The sequence below is a fragment of the Cottoperca gobio genome, chromosome 14, assembly GCF_900634415.1.
Source record: "Cottoperca gobio chromosome 14, fCotGob3.1, whole genome shotgun sequence".
NCBI classification, from domain to species: domain Eukaryota; kingdom Metazoa; phylum Chordata; class Actinopteri; order Perciformes; family Bovichtidae; genus Cottoperca; species Cottoperca gobio.
In genome coordinates, this window is record NC_041368.1 from 25,232,871 (window position 1) to 25,255,370 (window position 22,500).

Sequence of the window (22,500 nt, forward strand, 5' to 3'; positions counted from 1 at the left end):
TCATAAAAACCCAAATTTAACCAAATGAAACGCGTTAATTTAGTTCAAGAATCAGCCCCACCTACGTTTAATAAGTTTGCCTCTTTGTTCGATAAAGAGCCGCAGATGTACAGATCGTGTATCTGGTCAGGTGTAAACGGGGTCTCCTTATTTTATCCGAAGGGTGAAACAGCGCCCCCCAAATCCTGCTTGTAGACAGAAGTATATTACATCCGTAGTGATAAGAACAGCCATCGAGAAAGAATGGTAGAAGTTAAGGGAGTTAAACTGTGCCAGTGGAAATTATTCTTAAGTTAATTAGTTGTTCTTTTTTATCCCCACAATGGCATTTTTAAATTAAATTAAAAGTAATTGTATTTATTTCATGTTTGTGCTTTGTAACATTTATTAACAAATGTAGCAACAGCGCCACTTTCCCAGATACTCATGTGCTCATTACATCCGTAGTGATAATCTGATTGTAGGTGCCTCAAGGGGCGGTAACCCTCGAACACCGTGGTGGACCCCGGTGGTCAGGGAAGCTGTCCGACTGAAGAAGGAGTCCTTCCGGGTTATGTTATCCGGGAGGACTCCGGAAACAGTTGCAGGGTACCGAAGGACTAGAAGGGCGGCAGCTTCTGCCGTGTCAGAGGCAAAGCAGCGGGTGTGGGAGAAGTTCGGAGAAGCTATGGAGAAGGACTTTCGGTCGGCACCAAGGTGCTTCTGGAAAACCATCCGGCACCTCAGGAGGGGGAAGCGAGGAACCATCCAAGCTGTGTACAGCAAGGGTGGGACCCTGCTGACTTCAACTGAGAAGGTTATCGGCCGCTGGAAGGAGCACTTTGAGGAACTCCTGAATCCGACTAACACACCCTCTATGGTTGAGGCAGAGCTGGAAGCTGATGGGGGATCATCGTCAATTTCCCTGATGGAAGTCACTGAGGTAGTCAAACAACTCCACAGTGGCAAAGCCGCAGGGGTAACTTCTTTCCAGTCCAGTCATCCTTAAAAACCTTAAACCTTAAAAATCCCTTGAGCCGTCTGGTCCAGAGAGAGGGACTTGTTTTCAGGAACACCACTCAGCGCTCTGCACCGTCTCTGCGGTGTCTTCAAGGTCTCGGCAGCGGTGTGCCGTGCTGCAGTACCGCTCTCTGCCTGAACTGTTATCGATGCTCTGGCGGGGGCGCTGTTTTACCGAAACACAAATATCCCTCTGTGACACTGACACAGCTGTTATTAACGGAGCGTTTTATTCACTTTTAAATGGCAATTTATCTGCGGGACATGATGTGTCTGTCCATAAATCATGCAGTGATATATAATATATAACACACACACACACACACACACACACACACACACACACACACTCCAGTCTGACCTGCAGTCCCTGTCCGTCCAGTTCTTACCTCACACACACACACACACACACACACACACACACACACACACACAGAACTTTCCGGGCGTTCCGCCAGCAGGAAGCTCCTTATTTGGGCGCCAGGACGTCCGCTGCAGAGACAGGAAACACCATATTTGGGCTGAAGCTGTTCTTCCCGCAGAGAGCTGGCGATAAACTGTGATCCCATTGGCTGACACACACATACACACACACACACACACACACACACACACACACACACACACACACACACACACACACACACACACACACACACACACACAGTGAGGATTTAGTGCTGACATATAACAGATTACAGAGGGAGTGTGTCTGCAGAATGCAACTTTAAACTCTGACTTTGACTTTAGGTATTTACCTAAAAACGACTTTTATTTTGTATTAATTATTTTATTCTTCTAATTTATTAATGAATTAATAAATATATCTATATCTATATATGTATATATATATATATATATATATATATATATATATATATATATATATATATTAATAAATAATCTGTGAAATCTTTTATCTAATTAAAAACGTATGTTGTGGTTTCAGGCTAAAAACGTGTCTATGTATAAAAATAAAAATTGAGATTCAAAATTGTGGTGGGAAACTCCAGAAATGATTTACTCATAAAGTTATTTATTTATAACTTATTATAATTTGTAATTACACTGGGTTATTTTGTGTGAAGCACTTTGAAAGTTTATTATGATTTATGTATTGCTGATTATATTATATTATATTATATTACTATAAACTCTCAGTTCGCTCAGTATTCATGAAACTTCAATATCGTCTATCTTGGCTGAAAAGTTCATATTTGACCTTTTTTTATTAAAACAAAAGATTAAAAGAATCTCCACTCAAGGTCCTCTTACTCTCTTCTTCTGGAGCTTTCAGCTTCATCATCCATCCGTCTGAAAAAAGAGCTCCAACTGTATTTTCCACATTTTATTCTTGAAGCTTTCAAAAGGAAGCACACGGAGTATAAAATCTGTTGACATACAAACGTCCTACTCAGTAGGTAAAAAGATATGTGCATGTACGTGCACTATGTAAACATTATGTACACACTTATTTACACAAGTCAAAGTCTCTTTACATTCAGGGAAGTCTCCTAAAATCTGCCGTTTTGTCCATGAAGTTTGGTCCTGAGAGTTTTTGTGAAGGTTTAACTTCTAACATCGAGTACGGCGTCTGTAAAACTGGTCCACACGTTTGTTGTGCAGAAACAGGAGGTCACAGAAACACAGCGACCTTTGACCCCGTCACCACTCAACGAACACAAAAATAAAAACTTTAAGTTTTTCGTTGAAGTTTCAGTCTGAGGTCAAAGGTCACGACGGTCAGGTGGACTTCCTGTCTGTCAGCAGACGTTGGAGCCCGGCTGAGGACTCCCCATGGGAGAGGAGCAGGAGGAGGAGTAGAGCTGGGGCGACGAGGAGGAGGTGAAGCAGGAGGAGGGAAAGAGCGAGGGGGAGGCAGAGCTGTGAGCGGGGGAGGAGTAGGAGGAGCAGGGGGAGGAGGCGGGGGGCGTGGCGAGGGCAGCGGAGGAGGAGGGGCTCCTGTCGGCCTTGCGGTCCCGCTGTCTCTGGTGGATCTTGCCGTGCCTCTTGCGCTCGTCGCTGCGGGCGAACTTCCGTCCGCACTCGGCGCAGGGGAACGGCTTCTCGCCGGTGTGCGTGCGGATGTGCGTGGTCAGGTGGTCGCTGCGGCTGAAGCTGCGCATGCAGATGCGGCACTGGAATGGCCTCTGGCCTGTGTGCACGCGGACGTGGCGAGTCAGCTCGTCGGAGCGGGAGAAGCGGCGGTCGCAGCCGTCAGCGGGGCAGGCGTACGGACGCTCGTGCGGCGGCGTCTTGCACTGCCGGCCGGCGGCGCACTTCCTGATCCGGCTGGGTTTGGCGAGCTGCATCTGTGAGGAGAAGGCTCTGATGGTGGAGAGCGGCGTGAACGGCGGGTTCACCAGCTTCTGCGTCTGAAGGCCGAGCTCGCCGTCCTGCGGCGAAAGGAGGTAGTCCGGGAGCATCTGCACACCAAACCTGGAGGCAGGGTAGGCGGGCGGCGGGACATGCAGCGGGAAGGCCTGCGACTCAGCCGGGGGGGGGAGGTCGGAGCCGGCGACGGAGGTGTACGTGGGTGCCGCAGAGAAGACTGAGGTGACGTCTTCAGCGCCACAGCTGATTGGCTGTGACAGCGATGATGAAGAGGAGGGGGGAGGAGCCACGCTCACCAGCCCCGTGAACAGGCTGAACAGAGGCTCCGCCCACAGGCTGCTGCTGCCGGCGGGCTCGAAGGTGAAGCGGCCGCTGTACGCCAGAGTGGGGAGGCGGGGGGTGAGGCTCTGCAGCTCCAGGTCCGACAGAGAGTCTGAGAAACAGAGAAGAAGAAGAGTCAGTCAACAGGAAGTCCGCTCTGATTGGCTCTCACTAATAATTTAACTTTGAACTCCTTTGTTCTGAATCAAAACAGTAATTTCATTAAACATTAATACTACATTTATTTATTTATACTACATTAGAACTAAATGATTTATTTATTTTCATACTAAACCATAGTTCCCATTTGTCTGAATTATTATTATTTACACCGTAACAAATATTCTTTAAATGTCTTATTCTTTCATATTTCTTGTTGTTATAGATTGTAGTATAATGCACATATTGCTATTAAACTGAACTCTGTACTTAAACCATGTATTATAAGTATTGTTGGTGCTGTAAAATTGTATTTATGTTGTAAGTTTTATCAGCTGAGAGTTTAATTATTAATCATTAATTAGGTCAACTATCTACAACAAAGTCGGTGAAACACTCCTTTAAATCTGCTGTATTCTCTATTTTCTGCTACTTTATACTTTTGATTTAGTTACTTTGCAGATTCAGATTGTTAAAACATAAAGATGTATTATTACAGATTAAACTACCCAACATTAAATTAATGCATTACTAGTTATAACACATATTATTCTTTCAGTATATTTTGATGATAATACTTTTGTACTTTTACTTAAGTAACATTTTGCAGAACTTTTACTTGTTGCTAGCTTTACTGCAGTAAATATCACAGTACTTCTATCTGCGTATTAAACTTTTTTAAATGTATATTTAAGGCATCATTCACTAAGCACACGCTCCTCACCTCCGTACTGCCCAGGGTCCCCGCTCAGCAGCGCGGCTCCCTCGGCTGCCGACGCCGCCAGCAGCGAGCCTCCCGCGGCTGCGTTCTGCAGAAGCATGTGCAGCTCCTCCAGCTTCGAGTAGTACCCGTCCAGCGGGGAGAGGGGCGACGGGAGGCCGACCAGAGGCTCGGAGATCTGCAGCAGCTCCGCTTTGGTGGCTGCCATCTTCTCTCTGGAGCCGTGGGAAGAGTGAGGAGAGGCGGCCGGGAGTGTAGCTCTGCGGCCGCTCCTGGAGCTCCGGAGCAGCGGGGCTTGCCTGTGCTGCTGAACCCGGCGGAGAGGCGCTCTGCCCGGGATGCTGCTTCTGGGGGAAGCGGCGCTCGGAGGAAGCCAACGCTGGAGTCCCGCGTGGAGAAATGTAAAAGTCTTATTTGTGTTTGTTTTCATGTGTTGAACTTGAGTCTGTCAGTTCCTTCACTGAGGATTTCCCGGCTTTATAAAGACTCCTGCAGCGTGACGTACATTCCCAAATAAGGCACAGGGGAAAGCCCATATTTGGTCATAGTGGTGAGCGTGCACACCGGGCTGCACACGCACGCTCCGGTGCTCTCTGCCTCTCTGTGCTGCGGGTTCCTGGAGCGTGAAGGCTCCGGTGGAGAGCGGGCTGCAGTCCGGGGCGGCGGCTGCTGTGTGGCGGCCGGACTGCAGCCGGTAACCGGCGCACACGGAGCAGCCATGACCGGAAACACGGAGACACGTCACAGCTCGTCTCAGTTTTTTTATGCTCGATGTCACGTGGAGGTCGGCCAGCGGCGTCATCACTTCCACGCGCCTTATTAGGGTATCTTCCGGTAGGACAGCTGATCTGAGAGATCCTGTAGTAAGTGTCAGAAGCACAACAACAATAATAGAATAGAATAATATTATATATATATATATATATATATACATATATATATATATATTTATATATATATATATATATATATATATATATATATATATATATATATATATATATATATATATAAACTATAATAAGGATATAATCAAATACAAAAATAACTAATAAAAGAGAATAATAATGACTTTATTAAGGACACAGGGAAGGTCCATTGTGTACTCAATAAAACGGACAATATATACAAAATTACAGTAAAAACTTTTAAATAATCACGACTCCACGTTGTTTCAGAAAACATTCCTGGAGGATGCGGGCATCGATCCCGCTACTTCTCGCATGCTAAGCGAGCGCTCTACCATCTGAGCTAATCCCCCTGATGACACCAAGTAGACACTGACTGAATATAATTAACAGCGCCTTTGTTCTGAGCGAATACACACAGAGCACTGGAGAGACACAGACAACACAGCGGAGATATAGAGCCAGAAAACAGCGGATTTAATTCAAATGGAAGCAAGACGGTATGTAAATCAACACTTGTATTGCGTGGTGACTTGTTTAGAGCAGTGTACCAAGTCTGTAAAGTTGTACTAGGTGTGTAATTGTACTTTATATGTGTAAATGTGCGCGTCTTCTTCAAGTAGCCTGCGTCCTAGCAGAGGCTGTGTGCAGGCTGGAGCTGGAGAAGAGGAGGTGTTACCAGAGATCACGAGGTGTCACCAGAGATCACATTCAGGCCTGTAGATGGAGCTGTGGGGATGCTGGATGATCTGGTGATGCTGTCAGACACAGAAGCCCCTCACCACATCATCAAAGATGGCAGACTGAGGCAGAGCCCGATGATGGATCCCAGGTGTCCAACCCCCTCTCGATATGGGAAACCCAGCACCAGGTGACATTTATTCCCACTTTGATGCTGCAGTTTTCAAACTCCTCTCTGAATACACAAACAAGAATGCAGCCAAAAGCCTGGAGAGAGGGGGACAGTTCATCTGGACTGAAATAACTCCAGAAGAAATGAAGAAGTCCACAGGCATGTTGCTGTACATGTCAGATTTGGACCTGCAGAAAGATGAGCAACTTTTGGTGTAAGCAAACCATTTTCCATGTGTCATTCCCTGCCACTGTCATGTCCCCAGACTGTACAGGACAGTTCATGGCCATTTGATCTAAACTTCATCTGAGTGACCCAGAGAAAACAGGAGCAACAGGAACAGTCATTGGCAGTACCACCAAGACCTCTGCATGTGAAGGGACACTGAGAGAGGAGAGAAGTGTGGGGAAAAACGCCTGGACATATTTTCCATTTTATGGCCTCTTTTTGCAGATATAAGAGTAACAGACTCAAAACTTTTACTGGATATAGTTGTATACATTTCAAACTTCAAATGTAACATGTTAAATCTCTTATTCATGTACATTTGCAGTGTTTTCTGTTCACTAAACCATTAAACTCAAATTCCGCTTTTGTGTTTCTGTTCATTTTAAACTGTTATTACACTCTCATAACATGCAATAAATTGTAAATGACTGCCAGATATGGAAAGTTCCAGTTATTGTTGGAAAATGGGCAAAAGCACTTACTCACAGGACATTTTCTGACCTTTTTATCGTCAAAATAAGCAAAAAAGTCCAGGCGAAAATGTTGAGGCTTTTTAGGCTTAAGTGTTAAAGGGTTAATGAAAACACAAGTGCGCATGTTCTTTGAGCCCCAGGGATGCAGAAGAACGGCGGAAGATTTGAGAAGTTTTATACTCGAAAGTCGAGCAACGTGGTCCAACGCTGGACCGATTTTTGGATTCTTATTTATTTGTCCGTCCATCAGTCTTCTGTTAATAGACTTGTTTGGTAATATTGGACGTCTTTCGCACGGAGCCTCTCTGGGGGTCGTAACAGATGAAGATAAGAAATAAAGAAGAAACACACGACTACTTTAGTTAATTATTTATTATTATTAGTAACAGTTAATTATTGTGAAGTGACTCATCCTCGGTGTGTGTGAAGAACGACACGACATGATGTCCTGCAGCAGAAATAGAACAAAGCTGAGATGTGTCGGCATGTTGCAGCCGGCAGCAAGAATACCAGCCGGCTACATTTAGACAGTGAGCGCACACACACACACACACAGGAATGCTGCTGGAACTTTCCGGCAGGGTGTGTGTGTGTGTGTGTGTGTGTGTGTGTGTGTGTGTGTGTGTGTATATAAGGAGCCGGGCAGCAGCCGTCAGACAGACTGTAGCTGCTGATCCGATTCCTCCTCCAGTGCCAGGATGTTGTGTCCCAGTGTCTTCCAGCCGTCCCCCGTCACCATGAGTCCGTCTATCCTGGACGTGCACTGGCCCGTCCGCAGCCTGTGGCCCGAGACCCGGCCGCTCTTCTACCACATGGAGCAGGAGATGATCCGCCACGTGCAGGAGATGAGGCAGAGCATGGAGTTCATGGAGATGCTGCACCAGAAGATCTTCGAGGAGATCGACCAGACCTCGCCGGCCTTCACAGGGAGCTTCAGGCCCATCGCCTTCCAGGAGCTGGCGAGGGATGGTGGCAGCTTCGCCCTCAGCCTGGACACGAAGGAGTTCTCCCCGGAGGAGCTGTCGGTCAAACAGGTGGGAAGGAAGCTGCGGGTGAGCGGCCGCACGGAGAAGAAGCAGGAGGACGAGAAGGGCTCTTACGCTTACCGGTGTCAGGAGTTCAGGCAAGAGTTCGACCTGCCAGACGGCGTCGAGCCCGAGGCCGTCACCTGCTCGCTGGTGGGGGGCCGGCTGCAGATCCAGGCCCGCCGGGAGAGAGCGGTGCATGATGGGAAGGAGAGGGTTGTCCCCATCAGCGTCGCCTCGGCCCCGGCCATCACGTCCTCAGAGAACCAGAGCAGCCCAGTGGAGAAAAACTGAACTGAACACAGAGGGAAGCGTCCCGTCTGACAACGTCTCCGTAGTCTGCACTTTTATTTTTAGTTATTAACTATTTATAATGAACGTATTGTTCCATGTAATGTTTCAAATTGAAATTGTCTTTATCACTCTTTCTCTTGCGTCTTTCTAACATAGAATATATAGAAAATTCCCTTATTATTGCATCTTATAAACAAGCAACATTTACCAGTCATAAAAAACAACAGTAATATTTGTTTCGGGTAAAATTTGAACCTTCACACGATGTCTGGTGGACAAAAACATTTGTTTTGCATCCTAATTAACTATTCAAAGAACTTATTTTTAGTGTGACTGTAACATGTTTTTATTAAAATGCACTGTCACTGTTATAAATAAATATTTATCACTGATGTAAAAAAATAAGTGTTTTCTTATATTGAGTTATTTTATTTATTAATTTAAGCGTCATATTATGACTTTACTCTCATATAACTTTTATTTTATGAATATTGAGATTATTTCTCATCTTTTTCTCAAAAGATTTAGAGTTTATTATTAAAATATAATCTTTGGTTACTTTTCACAATAACTTTTTTCTCTTAAAATTGCGACTTTATTCTCATAATATTTTTCTTTTTTTATATTAAGGTCATTTTTTATTCTTGTTATTTTAACTTTTTTTTGAAAGTTAAAGCTTTTTTCTCATTAAATTGCAACTTTATTCTTGTAAAATCGATCGTCTTTTCATAAAACTGCGACTATACTCTCATATTATTCTTATAAAATTGCAACAGGACTGTCATATCATAATTATTCTCACAACATTGTGACTTTCTTGAGCTATTGACCTTTTTTCACACAATATTCTCACCTTGTTTTAACTCTAAAATATAAGCTTTATAATATGACTTACTTACAAAATGATTCTCATTTTATTATAATTTTTTCTTGTAAAGTTGAGAATTTGACACATTTTCAGTTTAACTTTATTTTTGTAATATTTGCCTTTTCAGGAAATTGAGACTCAATTCTTATAGTATTGTGACCTTTCTCATATTATTTGTAAAATGTTTACTTTTCATAAAATTGCAACTATACTTGACCCTCGACATCGACACATTAGCTTCATAACATTATGACTTTTTCTTATAACTATTGTTCTAATGTCTTTTTCTTATAAAACTGCAGCTGTATACTAATAGCTCAACTGATTTACATAAACCAATTTACTGATATACTGATTTACATCTTCAGTCAAAACTTTCCGTAAACTTGTTTCTGACACTTGATGGGGCGATGAAAAGAAACACAGGACGCCAGTTTTCCCCTTTCTTTGTAAAATAATTCTCAATAAACTTAATTTATTCACAAACTGCTTTTCAAATTGCCATGTTGTCATTGTTCTTTTTTTTAATCACATACAATAAAAAACATTTCTAAAAGACAAGAGATGTCCGAGTCTCTCCGCTAACTTTGTACACGACTGCTTCTCCGTTTTTAAGCTCCTCGAACGTCCTGAAGCTTATTTTTTATTTTTTCAAACACGATGCGGTCATCGCCGACACCTCGTCACGCTCAGACATCAGATTAGAAATATTAAGAAAAAACAGCAGAAAATAATGAACAGAGGGACTACAAGTTTAACAGCTACAGTACACATTTCCTTTTCTTCTCCGTAAGTTTAGTCTTTTCCTTTTTTTTCTTTTTAACGTTTTGATTTACAGAATAATAGATTATGTTCAGTTAAGGCTTATGTTGGGCGTTATGAAGCGATGAACAGAAACAAACCGACAAACCAGGAGGGAGCGTGGAGAGGGCTGTCTGTTTAAGTGTGATACGGGGACACTGTGTGGGTGTGTTACGGGGACACTATGTGTATGTGTGTTACGGGGACACTATGTGTATGTGTGTTACGGGGACACTGTGTGTATGTGTGATACGGGGACCCTGTGTGTATGTGTTACGGGGGACACTATGTGTATGTGTGTTACGGGGACCCTGTGTGTATATGTGTTACGGGGACACTATGTGTATGTGTGTTACGGGGACCCTGTGTGTATGTGTTACGAGTACACTATGTGTATGTGTGTTACAGGGACCCTGTGTGTATGTGTTACGAGTACACTATGTCTATGTGTGTTACGGGGACCCTGTGTGTATGTGTGTTACGGGGACCCTGTGTGTTACGGGGACATGTCTATCGTTTTTCCAACCCAATTTAGATGAAACCACGCCCACCTACGTAAGTCAAAAGCCTGACGCAGCGTCACCTATGCTAGTTCTTGATGTGTGTTACAGGGACACTGTTTATATGCGTGTGTTACAGGGACAGTGTTTGTATGTGTGTGTTACAGGGACACTGTATGTGTGTGTGTTACAGGGATACTGTATGTGTGTGTGTTACAGGGACATTGTGTGTAGATGTGGTTTACAGTTTTCTTTTAAATGTGATCTTTCAATCCCAATCGTTTTGTAAATTCGGGTGAACTGAGCCTTAAGTTATAGTTTCTGATTGATAGCATGTGAAGCTAACATGTTAGCTTACAGCAAACTTTAACCTCATCTTAAAAAGAGTTTCTCAAAATGTTGAACTCTTCCTGTTAACAGTGCGAGAAGATGTTTTTCAGTTCAAAAATACTTTTTTTTTTTGATTTTCCCCCTCAACAATGTGACGGCTGACATTAGACAGAGAAGAAGAAACAATCACACAAACTGAAACCCTCTGAATAAAACTCGCTAACACAAAAACAATCTTTTACAAAGTGACTTCGCTGCTGTTGAGTTTAAACAAAACATCTGAAAATTTAACAGTAAAGTTGCCACAATTATAAATAAATGACGATAATCCTTCACAGTCAACATTTTTTTACTTTTTAGTCTTGAATCTTATCTTTTTATGGTGCATTCAGGGACATTTCGACACGTTTTATTTTACAAACATGATCTTTTCAAAATAATATTCCCGTTTACTTGATGATTGTCTTCTGGGTTTTAGTCTCTAACATCGCTCGTAGATGCTTTTCTTCAGCATCTGACTCTTAACTCTCGGACATTAAGAGTGTCCTTGAATGCATCACGTTGTTTTTTGGTTCGGTTTGTTTGTCAACAGGATTACAGAAGAACTACTCTCCTGAGAACATTTTACATTTAGGAGTGGATCCGAATCATGTGGTGGATACACGCTTTATTTTTCACTGTTGTTTACATTGCGAGGCCATCACGACTTCAGAGCCAAACAAGACGTCCTTAAATACCCGAATACATTTAGTTTACACTAAGAAGAGAGGCTGGAATCAGAAAATATTGGAATTATTTCACTATTTCTGCTCAAAAAATGACTGAAAGGATTTATCAATTATCAAAATCCTAATTTCTTTCCTGTGGATCCAGAATTTAACTGAGCTCTGAATGAAACCGACTGTGACGGATTATCTCACTGCAGGTTGACTTTCATAGAAATGAGGATTTTTTCGTGATCAGCAGGAATGTGATTCTCAGTAGAAAAAGCTAAAATATGTAAAACAACTTTAGTGCAGCTGGACGCTCAGTGAAACGCTGTCAAAGGTTCGGACGCCTTAAACGTGCAGTTCTTCTTTTTTATGGGGTTTCAAGCGGAAATAAAAAAGATGAAATCACATTATAACCTGCGAGCATTTTCAGACATCACATTCACACCTGGTGGTTTTTAACATCAAGATTAAATCCAGATAAGAGAATAAACGCACCTGAAATATGATTTAACTTCTTCTGTAAATTCATTATATGAAGCAGATTATTGAAAACGTACAGTTAGCTTGAATGTTCAGATTATTGTGGAAAGTTATTCATTAAAACAATTATTTTAGTATTTTAGTACAATTTCAAAAGTATTAGCATCAAAATAAACTTAAAGTACCAACATCGGCTCATTATGGGCTGTAATCTGATATAAAATGTACTTCTGCTGTGAGTAAAATAAATAATAGTGATTATCTTTCCATCATCGCGTCCACTTAACGAAGGACAACACAAACTGAACGCGGAAATAAAATGTGGATATCTGGATATAATCTGGACACAAAACCACCAGGAGGGTTCAGGATGTCACACACACACACACACACACACACACACACACACACACACACACACACACACACACACACACACGAGTGGATGAACTGTGTGCAGTGAAGGAATGTGTGAACACTCAGGTGAACAACAGCATCAGTGGCTACCTGGAGCCTGACGGGGCACGAGACCGCAGCGACCCTGAACGCATCACCACGCCCGTGTGTGTGTGTGTGTGTGTGCGTGTGCGTGTGCGTGTGGCACCAGACTCTCTGAAAGGTTGATAAATAACTCCTCGGTCACAAAGTGAAAAATGTTTTGCTCAAATAAAATAATTCTCTATTTGAGATTCATTTTATTCTGAAAAACACAACATCAGGACGTTAAGATAGAGCTCCACCTTTAGTCGATCGAACTGAAATAAGCTTCCACCATTTTGAAAATGGATTGTGATTAATCGTGCAGAAAACTTTCTCATTGGTAATAAACAATGTTTTTAACATATGAAGCTTCTTTTGAGGTTTCTGTTCATTTGGTTCTTTAAATGTAATTTATGTTTCTGTGAGTTAATACAGGAGATTTAATGTACGTGTGTAGTGTCAGATAAAGATTACACTAATATTATCAGTATTATAATATTATCAGTATTATAATATTATCAGTATTATAATAGTATCAGTATTATAATATTAACAGTATTATAATAGTATCAGTATTATAATATTAACAGTATTATAATAGTATCAGTATTATAATAGTATCAGTATTATAATATTAACAGTATTATAATATTAACAGTATTATAATAGTATCAGTATTATAATATCAGTATTATAATATTATCAGTATTATAATAGTATCAGTATTATAATATTAACAGTATTATAATAGTATCAGTATTATAATATTAACAGTATTATAATAGTATCAGTATTATAATATTATCAGTATTATAATATTAACAGTATTATAATATTAACAGTATTATAATAGTATCAGTATTATAATAGTATCAGTATTATAATATTAACAGTATTATAATATTATAATATTAACAGTATTATAATATTAACAGTATTATAATAGTATCAGTATTATAATAGTATCAGTATTATAATATTAACAGTATTATAATATTAACAGTATTATAATATTATCAGTATTATAATATTATCAGTATTATAATATTAACAGTATTATAATAGTATCAGTATTATAATATTAACAGTATTATAATATTAACAGTATTATAATAGTATCAGTATTATAATATTAACAGTATTATAATAGTATCAGTATTATAATAGTATCAGTATTATAATATTAACAGTATTATAATAGTATCAGTATTATAATATTAACAGTATTATAATAGTATCAGTATTATAATAGTATCAGTATTATAATAGTATGAGTATTATAATATTAACAGTATTATAATATTATCAGTATTATAATAGTATCAGTATTATAATATTATCAGTATTATAATAGTATGAGTATTATAATATTAACAGTATTATAATATTAACAGTATTATAATAATATCAGTATTATAATATTAACAGTATTATAATATTAACAGTATTATAATAATATCAGTATTATAATAGTATGAGTATTATAATATTAACAGTATTATAATATTAACAGTATTATAATAGTATCAGTATTATAATAGTATGAGTATTATAATATTAACAGTATTATAATATTATCAGTATTATAATAGTATGAGTATTATAATATTAACAGTATTATAATAGTATCAGTATTATAATATTAACAGTATTATAATATTATCAGTATTATAATATTATCAGTATTATAATAGTATGAGTATTATAATATTAACAGTATTATAATATTAACAGTATTATAATAGTATCAGTATTATAATAGTATCAGTATTATAATATTATCAGTATTATAATAGTATGAGTATTATAATATTAACAGTATTATAATATTATCAGTATTATAATAGTATCAGTATTATAATAGTATCAGTATTATAATATTAACAGTATTATAATAGTATAAGTATTATAATATTAAGTAGTATCAGTATTATAATAGTATCAGTATTATAATATTAACAGTATTATAATAGTATCAGTATTATAATAGTAATCAGTATTATAATATTATCAGTATTATAATAGTATCAGTATTATAATAGTATCAGTATTATAATATTATCAGTATTATAATAGTATCAGTATTATAATATTATCAGTATTATAATATTATCAGTATTATAATAGTATCAGTATTATAATAGTATCAGTATTATAATATTAACAGTATTATAATAGTATCAGTATTATAATAGTATGAGTATTATAATAGTATCAGTATTATAATATTATCAGTATTATAATAGTATCAGTATTATAATAGTATCAGTATTATAATATTATCAGTATTATAATATTATCAGTATTATAATAGTATCAGTATTATAATAGTATCAGTATTATAATATTAACAGTATTATAATATTATCAGTATTATAATAGTATCAGTATTATAATAGTATCAGTATTATAATATTAACAGTATTATAATATTATCAGTATTATAATAGTATCAGTATTATAATAGTATCAGTATTATAATATTATCAGTATTATAATAGTATCAGTATTATAATAGTATCAGTATTATAATATTATCAGTATTATAATAGTATCAGTATTATAATAGTATCAGTATTATAATAGTATCAGTATTATAATAGTATGAGTAGTAAACTATCAGTAGAGTTAGATCCAGTGCTTTCTGTGGAAGATTGTTTCGGACTCTGTGATCCAAACACTGACACCACGCACTGACCACTTATATTCAGGAAGAGTTTAAATTAAGGATTTAGATTTTTATTTTTTAGTGATGACAGTAAAAGCTTCATCTAAAAAACCTCAACAGAAGCTTTTAGTGTAAATAAATAAAACATTCAGTACGGCACTAATCCTTTTCAAAGTACAGATTTGTTAAGGTTCTAAACTTTTGTGCTTTTATTTTGAAGGTTAGACACCAAAACAAAAGTGTTTTTGCAGCATTCGAATGTTGATTTAAAATATCAACGTTATGATGAAACTATTGTCTCCAAAAATGTTTGTGTGACGAGCAGATTACAGTCAGCAGTTTGAGGTCTGGTGTGTGTGTGTGCGTGCGTGCGTGTGTGTGTGTGTGTGTGTGCGTGTGTGTGTGTGCGTGTGTGTGTGTGTGGTGGGCGTGGTGATGGTGTGTCAGGTGGGCGCCGCGGGCAGACTGAAGTGTGTTACAGACTCAGTAGCTGTGTGTTGGAAGACGCCCCGACGCATCTGCAGCTACCTGCACGCTGCCGCTGCAGAGGTCGTGGGGGGGGGGCCTGGAGGTCAGGATTCCCCCGTTCAGGCGACCAGAGTTACTCTCACTGTAAAAACTTTATCGCACAGCGCAGAGTCCGGCCGGTAGTCACATCATCACTGTCGTCCTCAACCAGCTCCTTTCCCCCAGCTCATCCAATGAGAGAAGGTGTTGTTCCTGAGAGCCTTGCTGATTGGTGGCAAGGAGTGTTGAGACGATGGAGGGGGGGGCAATTCAAAAACTAAATAAAAAAACAGAGAACAGCCTTCCATTTACAAATGCCTCAGTTTTCTTCTATCAAGTTCAAGTCGAGTTCTGTACAATCCCTCTCAAACACCGCCTGCTGCGCCGCCTCGCGCTCCTGCGCCTCCTCCTCCTCCTCGCAGTCGTCCTCCTCCTCGTCCTCCTCGTCCTCGCGGCACTCCTCGTCGCTCTCGCTCAGCGGGCCGATGCTCGTCCGGCCCAGGCACTCGGCCGGCGAGCAGGAGCCCCGGAAGTCGCTCATGAAGGACTCCATGCCCATGCAGACGTCACCGCCGCAGGCCAGCCTGCCGCCGCCGCGCTCCAGACACTGCGGGTCGATGCTGCGGGTCTGAGGAAGAACACGGGAAGTCATCAGGAGAAACGTCTGAACTCAGAGCTCAATATTACAAATCTTATCAAAAAATAAATATAAACAAAACTGCCTGTTTTTATTTCAATTGTGTGTCAAACTTAATAACAAAGAAGACATTTCAAAATAAAAGCAGACAATACCAAGGGGAGTTTCAAAATAAAAGCCCTGTAAAGTACGAGCCGTTATGTCACAGTACCTGAGTCATCTTGGTGAAGTCGAGGACGGGTCTGGCGCAGGGCCTGTCGGGGTCGCGGCGCCTCTTCAGACCAGGTTTGAGCAGCAGCAGGTCGCAGGGCTGCGAGTGGCAGCGCGGCAGCTGTGGCGGCAGACTGCGTCGCAGAGATGATGGCGTGCTGCAGGCCGAAGAGGGCGAGGCGGGCACCGGGCCCCCCACGGGCACCCCGGCCACGGCCGAGCAGCTCGGCGGGCGTGGGGCCACATGGCTCGGCACGGGGGGCGGAGGCAGGAACGTGGAGGCTGCCGAGTCTCTGATGAGCACTGGAGAGAGGGAGAAACGCCTCTGAGGAGGGGGAGGCGGGTGGAGGGGGGAGGGCGAGGAGGAGCAGGAGGAGGGGGAGGGGAAGAAGCAGCAGCAGGCTCCTCCCCCCGCCGCCGCCTCGCTGGGGTCCCAGGGGAAGCTCCAGGGCAGCGGCGAGTCCGGAGACAGTGCCAGGCTGAAGAAGGTGGGGCTGGACGAGGAGTGCAGCGACGAGTTTAGAGAGGAGCTGGGAGCGCGGAGAGGACAGGCTCCTCCCCCCGCCGCACCCGCCCCTATACCCCCTGCTCCCCCACCTGTGACCCCTCCCCCCATTCCGCCATGGCACTGCTGGCGACTGACAGGAGTCCAGACCCGCGAGGCGCTGGGCCGCCACGTGTACCGGCAGCGTGACAGATCCTCGGGCACCGACAGCGAGCGGCAGTGCCGTTTGGGGGGCGGGGGAGGAGGCGGAGGGGGCCCAGGGCCGGGAAGGACCGCCGGCGCTCCGGGGAGGCACAGCTCGGACGCTGAGGTGCTGGGCGCCAGGGGCCGGTGCTGCTGCGGCTGAGAGGGGGCGCCGTCCAGGGGGTCGCCCCCCTCCTGCAGGTGAGCATCTGGGGGCACCAGAGGCACGGGGCCCGGGGGGAAACTAGAGCTCAGTAACCCCCCCTGCAGGCCGGACTTGGAGGGAGGGCAGAGCTGCCAGTAGCTGCTCTCTGAGAGGACACACACACACACACACACACTTTGTTCAGCACAAACGATGATGATATAAAGGATCTACAGCCGGTCGCCAACACGAAGCTAAAGGCAGCTCTCGTTAGCCTGATGACGTTTAACGTCCCCGACCGCCTGTGTGGTCTCGTGCTAACGCTCATGTCGGGGTTTAGGACTCAGTGTCGCTTTTGTTCCTTTAATTACAAGTAACCTTTGAATGTGGAACACTCACCAGGCATCAAGCCATCTGGGGGCCAGCACTCTGCGAGGGTTTTCGGGTCCAGCAGGGACTGAAAGACAAAAGAGTTTAATATCAAGTAGAGACGGACTGATGAAAACATCTGGAATATAAAACCTCTGGGAATCACTGTATGTTTCTCTGTACGCTCAGTTCAAGGACTCAAACAGGAATTCAGAGGATTTAGCTCCGAAGAGTAAAAACTGGACTGCAGTCAGTTTCTGTGAGTTAGAGCTGCAACAAGAAACAAACTAGAGACGTCACGCGGCCAGAAATGTTGTAGTCGATACCAACACCAGAGAAATTCCTAGATTCCTGATACCAATTCAATACCACAGTAAACCAACAATAAGTCCATGAACTCAACGTCCTTCATCACTTCATCACTTCAGAAGCTCAGAGTTCATCTAACATCTGTTTTATATTCAAAACATCTTCAAACTACTTTCTCACCAAAAACTACATTTTACAAGATTACATTGAACACATCATGATAACTTTATAATTGACATTCAGCCAGTACTCATTTTTACTGGTAGAGCTCAAACGCACCATAATATAACTTAATGGAACCTCATTTAGACAAGCATTCTGCTGCCCATTCATTGGCTGCTAACAGCTAACAGCTAACGTTAGCTAGCTCTCCTGTGGATTTCAACACAGAGTTGTTGTTCATCGTGTAGCATTATCAGGAACTAAAGGGGCGTGTCGCTAGTAAATAGTGAGTTTCCTGCGGGACCCCGACGGTACCTGCCGTACTGTAGAAACAAGTAGCGTTGAGTTTTTAGAATTTTGGCATCAACAGGTACCGAAGTATTGGATATTGTGACATCACTAACGCCTTTTAATAATCGAGTAATCATTCAATGAAAGGCCTCGGACATGGAGGCTGCAGGGGACACTCACCAGGTAGAAGTCCCCTGGCTGAGCAGGGTCGCCTTCCAGAGTCTGCTTCCTCAGGCTCTCCCCCAGCAGTGGGACCACAGCATGGTGGCAGGGGACGGGGCCGAGGGGGGAGACGGGGGAGGAGAGGGGGAGAGGAGAGGGAGAGAGCGGGGAGGAGAGGGGAGGAGGACGAGTGAGGGGAGAGCCACACCCGTTAGTGTGTGTGTGTCCGTAGGGTCTGTCGCAAGAGGAGAGGGGGGAGGGGCCGAGGGCTGAGACTCCGCCTCCTCCTTACCTCAGGGCCAGGTAGCCCCGCCCACTCTCACAAGGACATCGTCGGTCAGCTGTTGCCCCCGGCAACGCACCTGCAGAGGAAGGAGAGACGCACACATTAATATAAACGACCCGAGACCCCTGAGAGGCCAGGAGGTAGTAAAGACCCCAAACAAACACAATAAGTGTAAACCTTCCCCCACATGATATAAAGGATTAAAGTTACGCATTATTAGGGGCTGCTTTGAGTGACAGGTGGGGGCGTAACTCCCTCTAATATCTCATTTATATTGCTGTGAAAACATCTCCTTCCAACAACTTTATTTATTCAAGTTTCTCACCAAAAACTACATTTTACAAGATTACATTTGAACGCATCATGATAACGTTAGAATTATCTCAATGGAACCTGCGTTAGCATCTCGCTAGTTGCTAACTGTCTGGTTTCACTGAGGGCTGTGAGGGATGCTAAGGACGCGCACTATGAGCCCAATGAAAGGCTGTGTTAAGTTTATTATTGTTACTAAGAAACAATGAAGAACACTTCGTGGCAATGCTAGAAAACATTAACGTCTCCGTGATGTCGGATCTGATTCAACGCAAATGAATTTAGGAAAAATAATAAGGCAAAACGTAAACAAACTATGAGATGAATTGCTGCAGGTGAAAGCGAGGTCCTAATAACACTGTTCTCATGGCACGTTGTGGTCATCACATTTAACTGACGAGTGCAAAGCGTGAGAACCAGAATCCTCAGATCTGTAAATATCTTATCATTTCCCGTTTATTCCCATGGAAAGTTTACAACTTGAATATTACAACAAGAGTACAAAACAGAAGTACATTAATTATATTACCACAGACCAATTATCTCAGAGAACATTTTGGGACCGTTGCCCACATTCAATCGGCAGACAGGGTAATAAAAATGTAAATACATCAACATTTACAGCTGCAACAAATAGTCGATTCAGCGGAAATTAAATCAGCAACTATTGTGATAATTACATGTAATTTTCTTTAAATATTTGATGAGGATTTACACCTTCGGACTAACCTGGACACGTGAAGACGTCACTTGTAACAGAATCAGTTCCTATATTTCTCCTGCTGCTCATCGATCCACAGGAAGATCTTTGGCACATTTCATAACGAGACATTTGAAGCGTCGACGTCTTTTTTTAATGAAAATAGTGTAAAAATAAATGTAAATGGACGGAGTGTCAGTTTATACTCACAATAACCCTTTTAAATGTATACTGTATTATACTGCACGTTTCAAGCATTACTTATGTCTCTTACGTACACTACGGTGTGTATATAGTAATACACATATGTATTGTTACATATAGTAGTACAATGTGCACATTTTACTTTAAATTCTCCATGTTTATATATTTTATTCTAAAATGGAGCAACTGTAACAAAACCAAATTCCTCCCGCGGGGATCAAATAAGTTCTGAGTCTGTTATTTACGTGATGACACCCAAACGCAACACATCGGCTGTTTCAGGTGGAACATCTATTTTGATCAATATTTTTTATTTCTAGTAGTTATATTGCACATAGTACTTATTGTACACATTTGTTATGGTATTTTATATTATTATTATTCTATGTTTGGCTGCTGCAGTCCTTTATATGTGCCTGGACTTATAATAATATAATATAATAATCCAGACTCTGAACTCACGTTTCCTGCAGAAATGTCTTTAAAGTCTGTTTTCTCTGTTTTACATCAAAGTGAATATAAAGACATTTAAAGACATCAGGACTGCGATGGACATTTTATTATAATAAGGTTAATAAGGTTGTGTGCAGCCCTCAGCAACATGTCAACACATGGAGTGTGGCTCCTGCACTAACGAGGTTAGGGGCCACACACGGTCACTGAGGGGCTTTAAACCTTTAACGCCTCCAGTGTCGGGGGCTCCGGGTGTTACTGGGGGCCAGTAAACACGTGGGTTGCTGTGGTTAAATAATGGCACAGTGTGGGGATGACGGGCTGTCCCTGGCAGTGGAGGCCATTGTGCAGCGCGAGCACAGCCGCCTCTCCCCCTCTGATGCCGGACTGGCTGAGGCCGCTGGGCAGCTCCGGCTGCTGCTAGCTTGTGGCTAACACATCCTATTGTTTTCAATGAGCGATGCTAAAACACCCGATGTGGCTGTTTTCCCCGTTTGAGTGCAGAATAAATGTCTGAATGTCATCGTGCGTTTTTAAATACATAAACTACGTGTATAAAATAAATGATTCACATGTGTGGCTTTAATGGAGCCGTTTGCATCACCTGGACAGTTAGCGTGCTATAAATAATATGTCATTATTACTGTCAAGGTCGGCACAATAAATTCAGCCATTTTGGTCGCTGAAACAAAACGGCTGACTGAGAATAGTTTCCCCGCCACAGCCTCACCGAGTCCCGGGGACTGGGGCCGCTGTGCGCCGCGGGTCTGCGGGGCTAACAGGGAGCTACACCGGCCGCCTGCCTGGCTGCATCCAGGGGCAGCAGCGCGCTAAGCTAACGGTGGCTAACTGACCTGCCCAGCGTTAGCATGCTAGCAGCGTTAGCCGCAAAACAAACCCGGTAAATATCGCCCGGGATGTTCTCGTTTCGCCTCCCTCCTCCGGAGTTTACCTGACAGGGGTTATTTCTGAATAGACCCGCTTGCCTCGAAGGCTCATTCTTACCCAGAACCAGCGGCAGCTAACAATAATAATGACGGGATGATGATACCGTCTGGCCGGCCTGTGAGCTCTCTGAGCGGCGTGTGAGGAGGAAAACACGGCGGGATGCTGCGGGATGATCAGCCCGGACTAGCTAGCGACCATTAAACAAGCGGTCGTGTCGCTCCCTCGGCCGGCTGGCATGCTTACCTTGTCGGGTGACGGGGTGAAGCGGCTCCGGTGATGCAGCGGGCCGGCACACCGCGGCGGTACTCGCTGTATTGACCCAGTATTATTAAAGAGCACCGCTTCGCCTGCCGCGCCGCCGCTGTCAGCGCCAAACCGACCAAAATGAATTAAAGTCTGGATTTAACCGCACACAGCGGGCACCACGGGGTCCGAGACGAACCTTAGAATCGGCTGCAATTAATGTCCAGAGTGTCGTAATTATTAAAACATAATAATAACGGATCTGCGCGCACACGCCCGTGAGCGGTAGGCATTCATAAATAACATTTACGGTGCCAGGCAGGAGGAGGAGGGGCGGCGCTGCACCGCATCACCCGCACAGCACCTGCCACACTCACGCCGCTCACACAGCGTTATTCAAACAGCAATATAACGTTTACAAATATATTGTGAGTGAAAGTGTCAGAATATAAGAGCTGCAACACTGAAGGATGATGGGAGTTGTAGTTTACAGCAGCTCCAGTGAGAAACATCCTGCAAGTCATCACAACTAAATATCGACGTCGCGTTTCAAAATGACGACCTGGCATCCCGAAAAATTAAAACTGAGTTTGGGGGTCACTTTGCGTCACGTTTGGGTCATTTAGCGTTTATTTGGGGTCTTTTTATCCACTGAAAAGGGGGGGGGGGGGGGGGGCTCTATACCATCCAACATCTTTAGAGTCCGTAGAAGAAGAAAG

General features: G+C 42.4%; 3 protein-coding genes and 1 non-coding gene across 5 annotated transcripts; 1 reads left to right on the plus strand and 3 right to left on the minus strand.

The window, feature by feature from the left end:
* Positions 1-2,334: 2,334 nt before the first annotated feature.
* On the minus strand, positions 2,335-5,099 carry LOC115019415 (early growth response protein 1-like). Its single transcript, XM_029448966.1, has 2 exons — positions 4,538-5,099; positions 2,335-3,766 (listed from the first exon to the last, which is right to left on the minus strand). The coding sequence occupies exons 1-2, from the start codon at positions 4,962-4,964 to the stop codon at positions 2,763-2,765; spliced, it is 1,431 nt and encodes a 476-aa protein (XP_029304826.1). The 5' UTR covers positions 4,965-5,099; the 3' UTR covers positions 2,335-2,762.
* A 623-nt stretch (positions 5,100-5,722) lies between these two features.
* trnaa-agc (transfer RNA alanine (anticodon AGC)) lies at positions 5,723-5,795 on the minus strand. Its single transcript has one exon. It is a non-coding gene; the product is annotated as a tRNA-Ala (tRNA).
* Positions 5,796-7,659: 1,864 nt separating this feature from the next.
* LOC115018945 (heat shock protein beta-11-like) lies at positions 7,660-8,448 on the plus strand. Its single transcript, XM_029448223.1, has one exon. It carries the CDS (start codon positions 7,695-7,697, stop codon positions 8,313-8,315), a length of 621 nt encoding a protein of 206 aa, XP_029304083.1. The 5' UTR covers positions 7,660-7,694; the 3' UTR covers positions 8,316-8,448.
* Positions 8,449-15,012: 6,564 nt separating this feature from the next.
* fam53c (family with sequence similarity 53 member C) lies at positions 15,013-22,182 on the minus strand. Of its 2 annotated transcripts, XM_029448222.1 has the most exons (6): positions 21,782-21,798; positions 19,963-20,080; positions 18,654-18,997; positions 17,742-17,799; positions 16,511-17,508; positions 15,013-16,290 (listed from the first exon to the last, which is right to left on the minus strand). In XM_029448222.1, exons 4-6 carry the CDS (start codon positions 17,746-17,748, stop codon positions 15,982-15,984), a joined length of 1,314 nt encoding a protein of 437 aa, XP_029304082.1. In that variant the 5' UTR covers positions 17,749-17,799; positions 18,654-18,997; positions 19,963-20,080; positions 21,782-21,798; the 3' UTR covers positions 15,013-15,981. The 2 variants fall into 2 exon arrangements, with proteins under 2 accessions (XP_029304082.1, XP_029304081.1); XM_029448221.1 differs by lacking the exon at positions 19,963-20,080 and having other exon boundaries at positions 21,782-22,182.
* Between the last annotated feature and the right edge of the window lie 318 nt (positions 22,183-22,500).

Excerpts from the sequence above, each read along its gene's own strand:
- LOC115019415 (XM_029448966.1), bottom strand. The coding sequence starts at position 4,964 with ATGAAAACAAACACAAATAAGACTTTTACATTTCTCCACGCGGGACTC. Across the intron at positions 3,767-4,537 it reads GGACCCTGGGCAGTACGGAG|ACTCTCTGTCGGACCTGGAG; the intron begins GTGAGGAGCGTG and ends TCTGTTTCTCAG.
- LOC115018945 (XM_029448223.1), top strand. The coding sequence starts at position 7,695 with ATGTTGTGTCCCAGTGTCTTCCAGCCGTCCCCCGTCACCATGAGTCCG.
- fam53c (XM_029448221.1), bottom strand. Across the intron at positions 16,291-16,510 it reads ACTTCACCAAGATGACTCAG|ACCCGCAGCATCGACCCGCA; the intron begins GTACTGTGACAT and ends GTTCTTCCTCAG.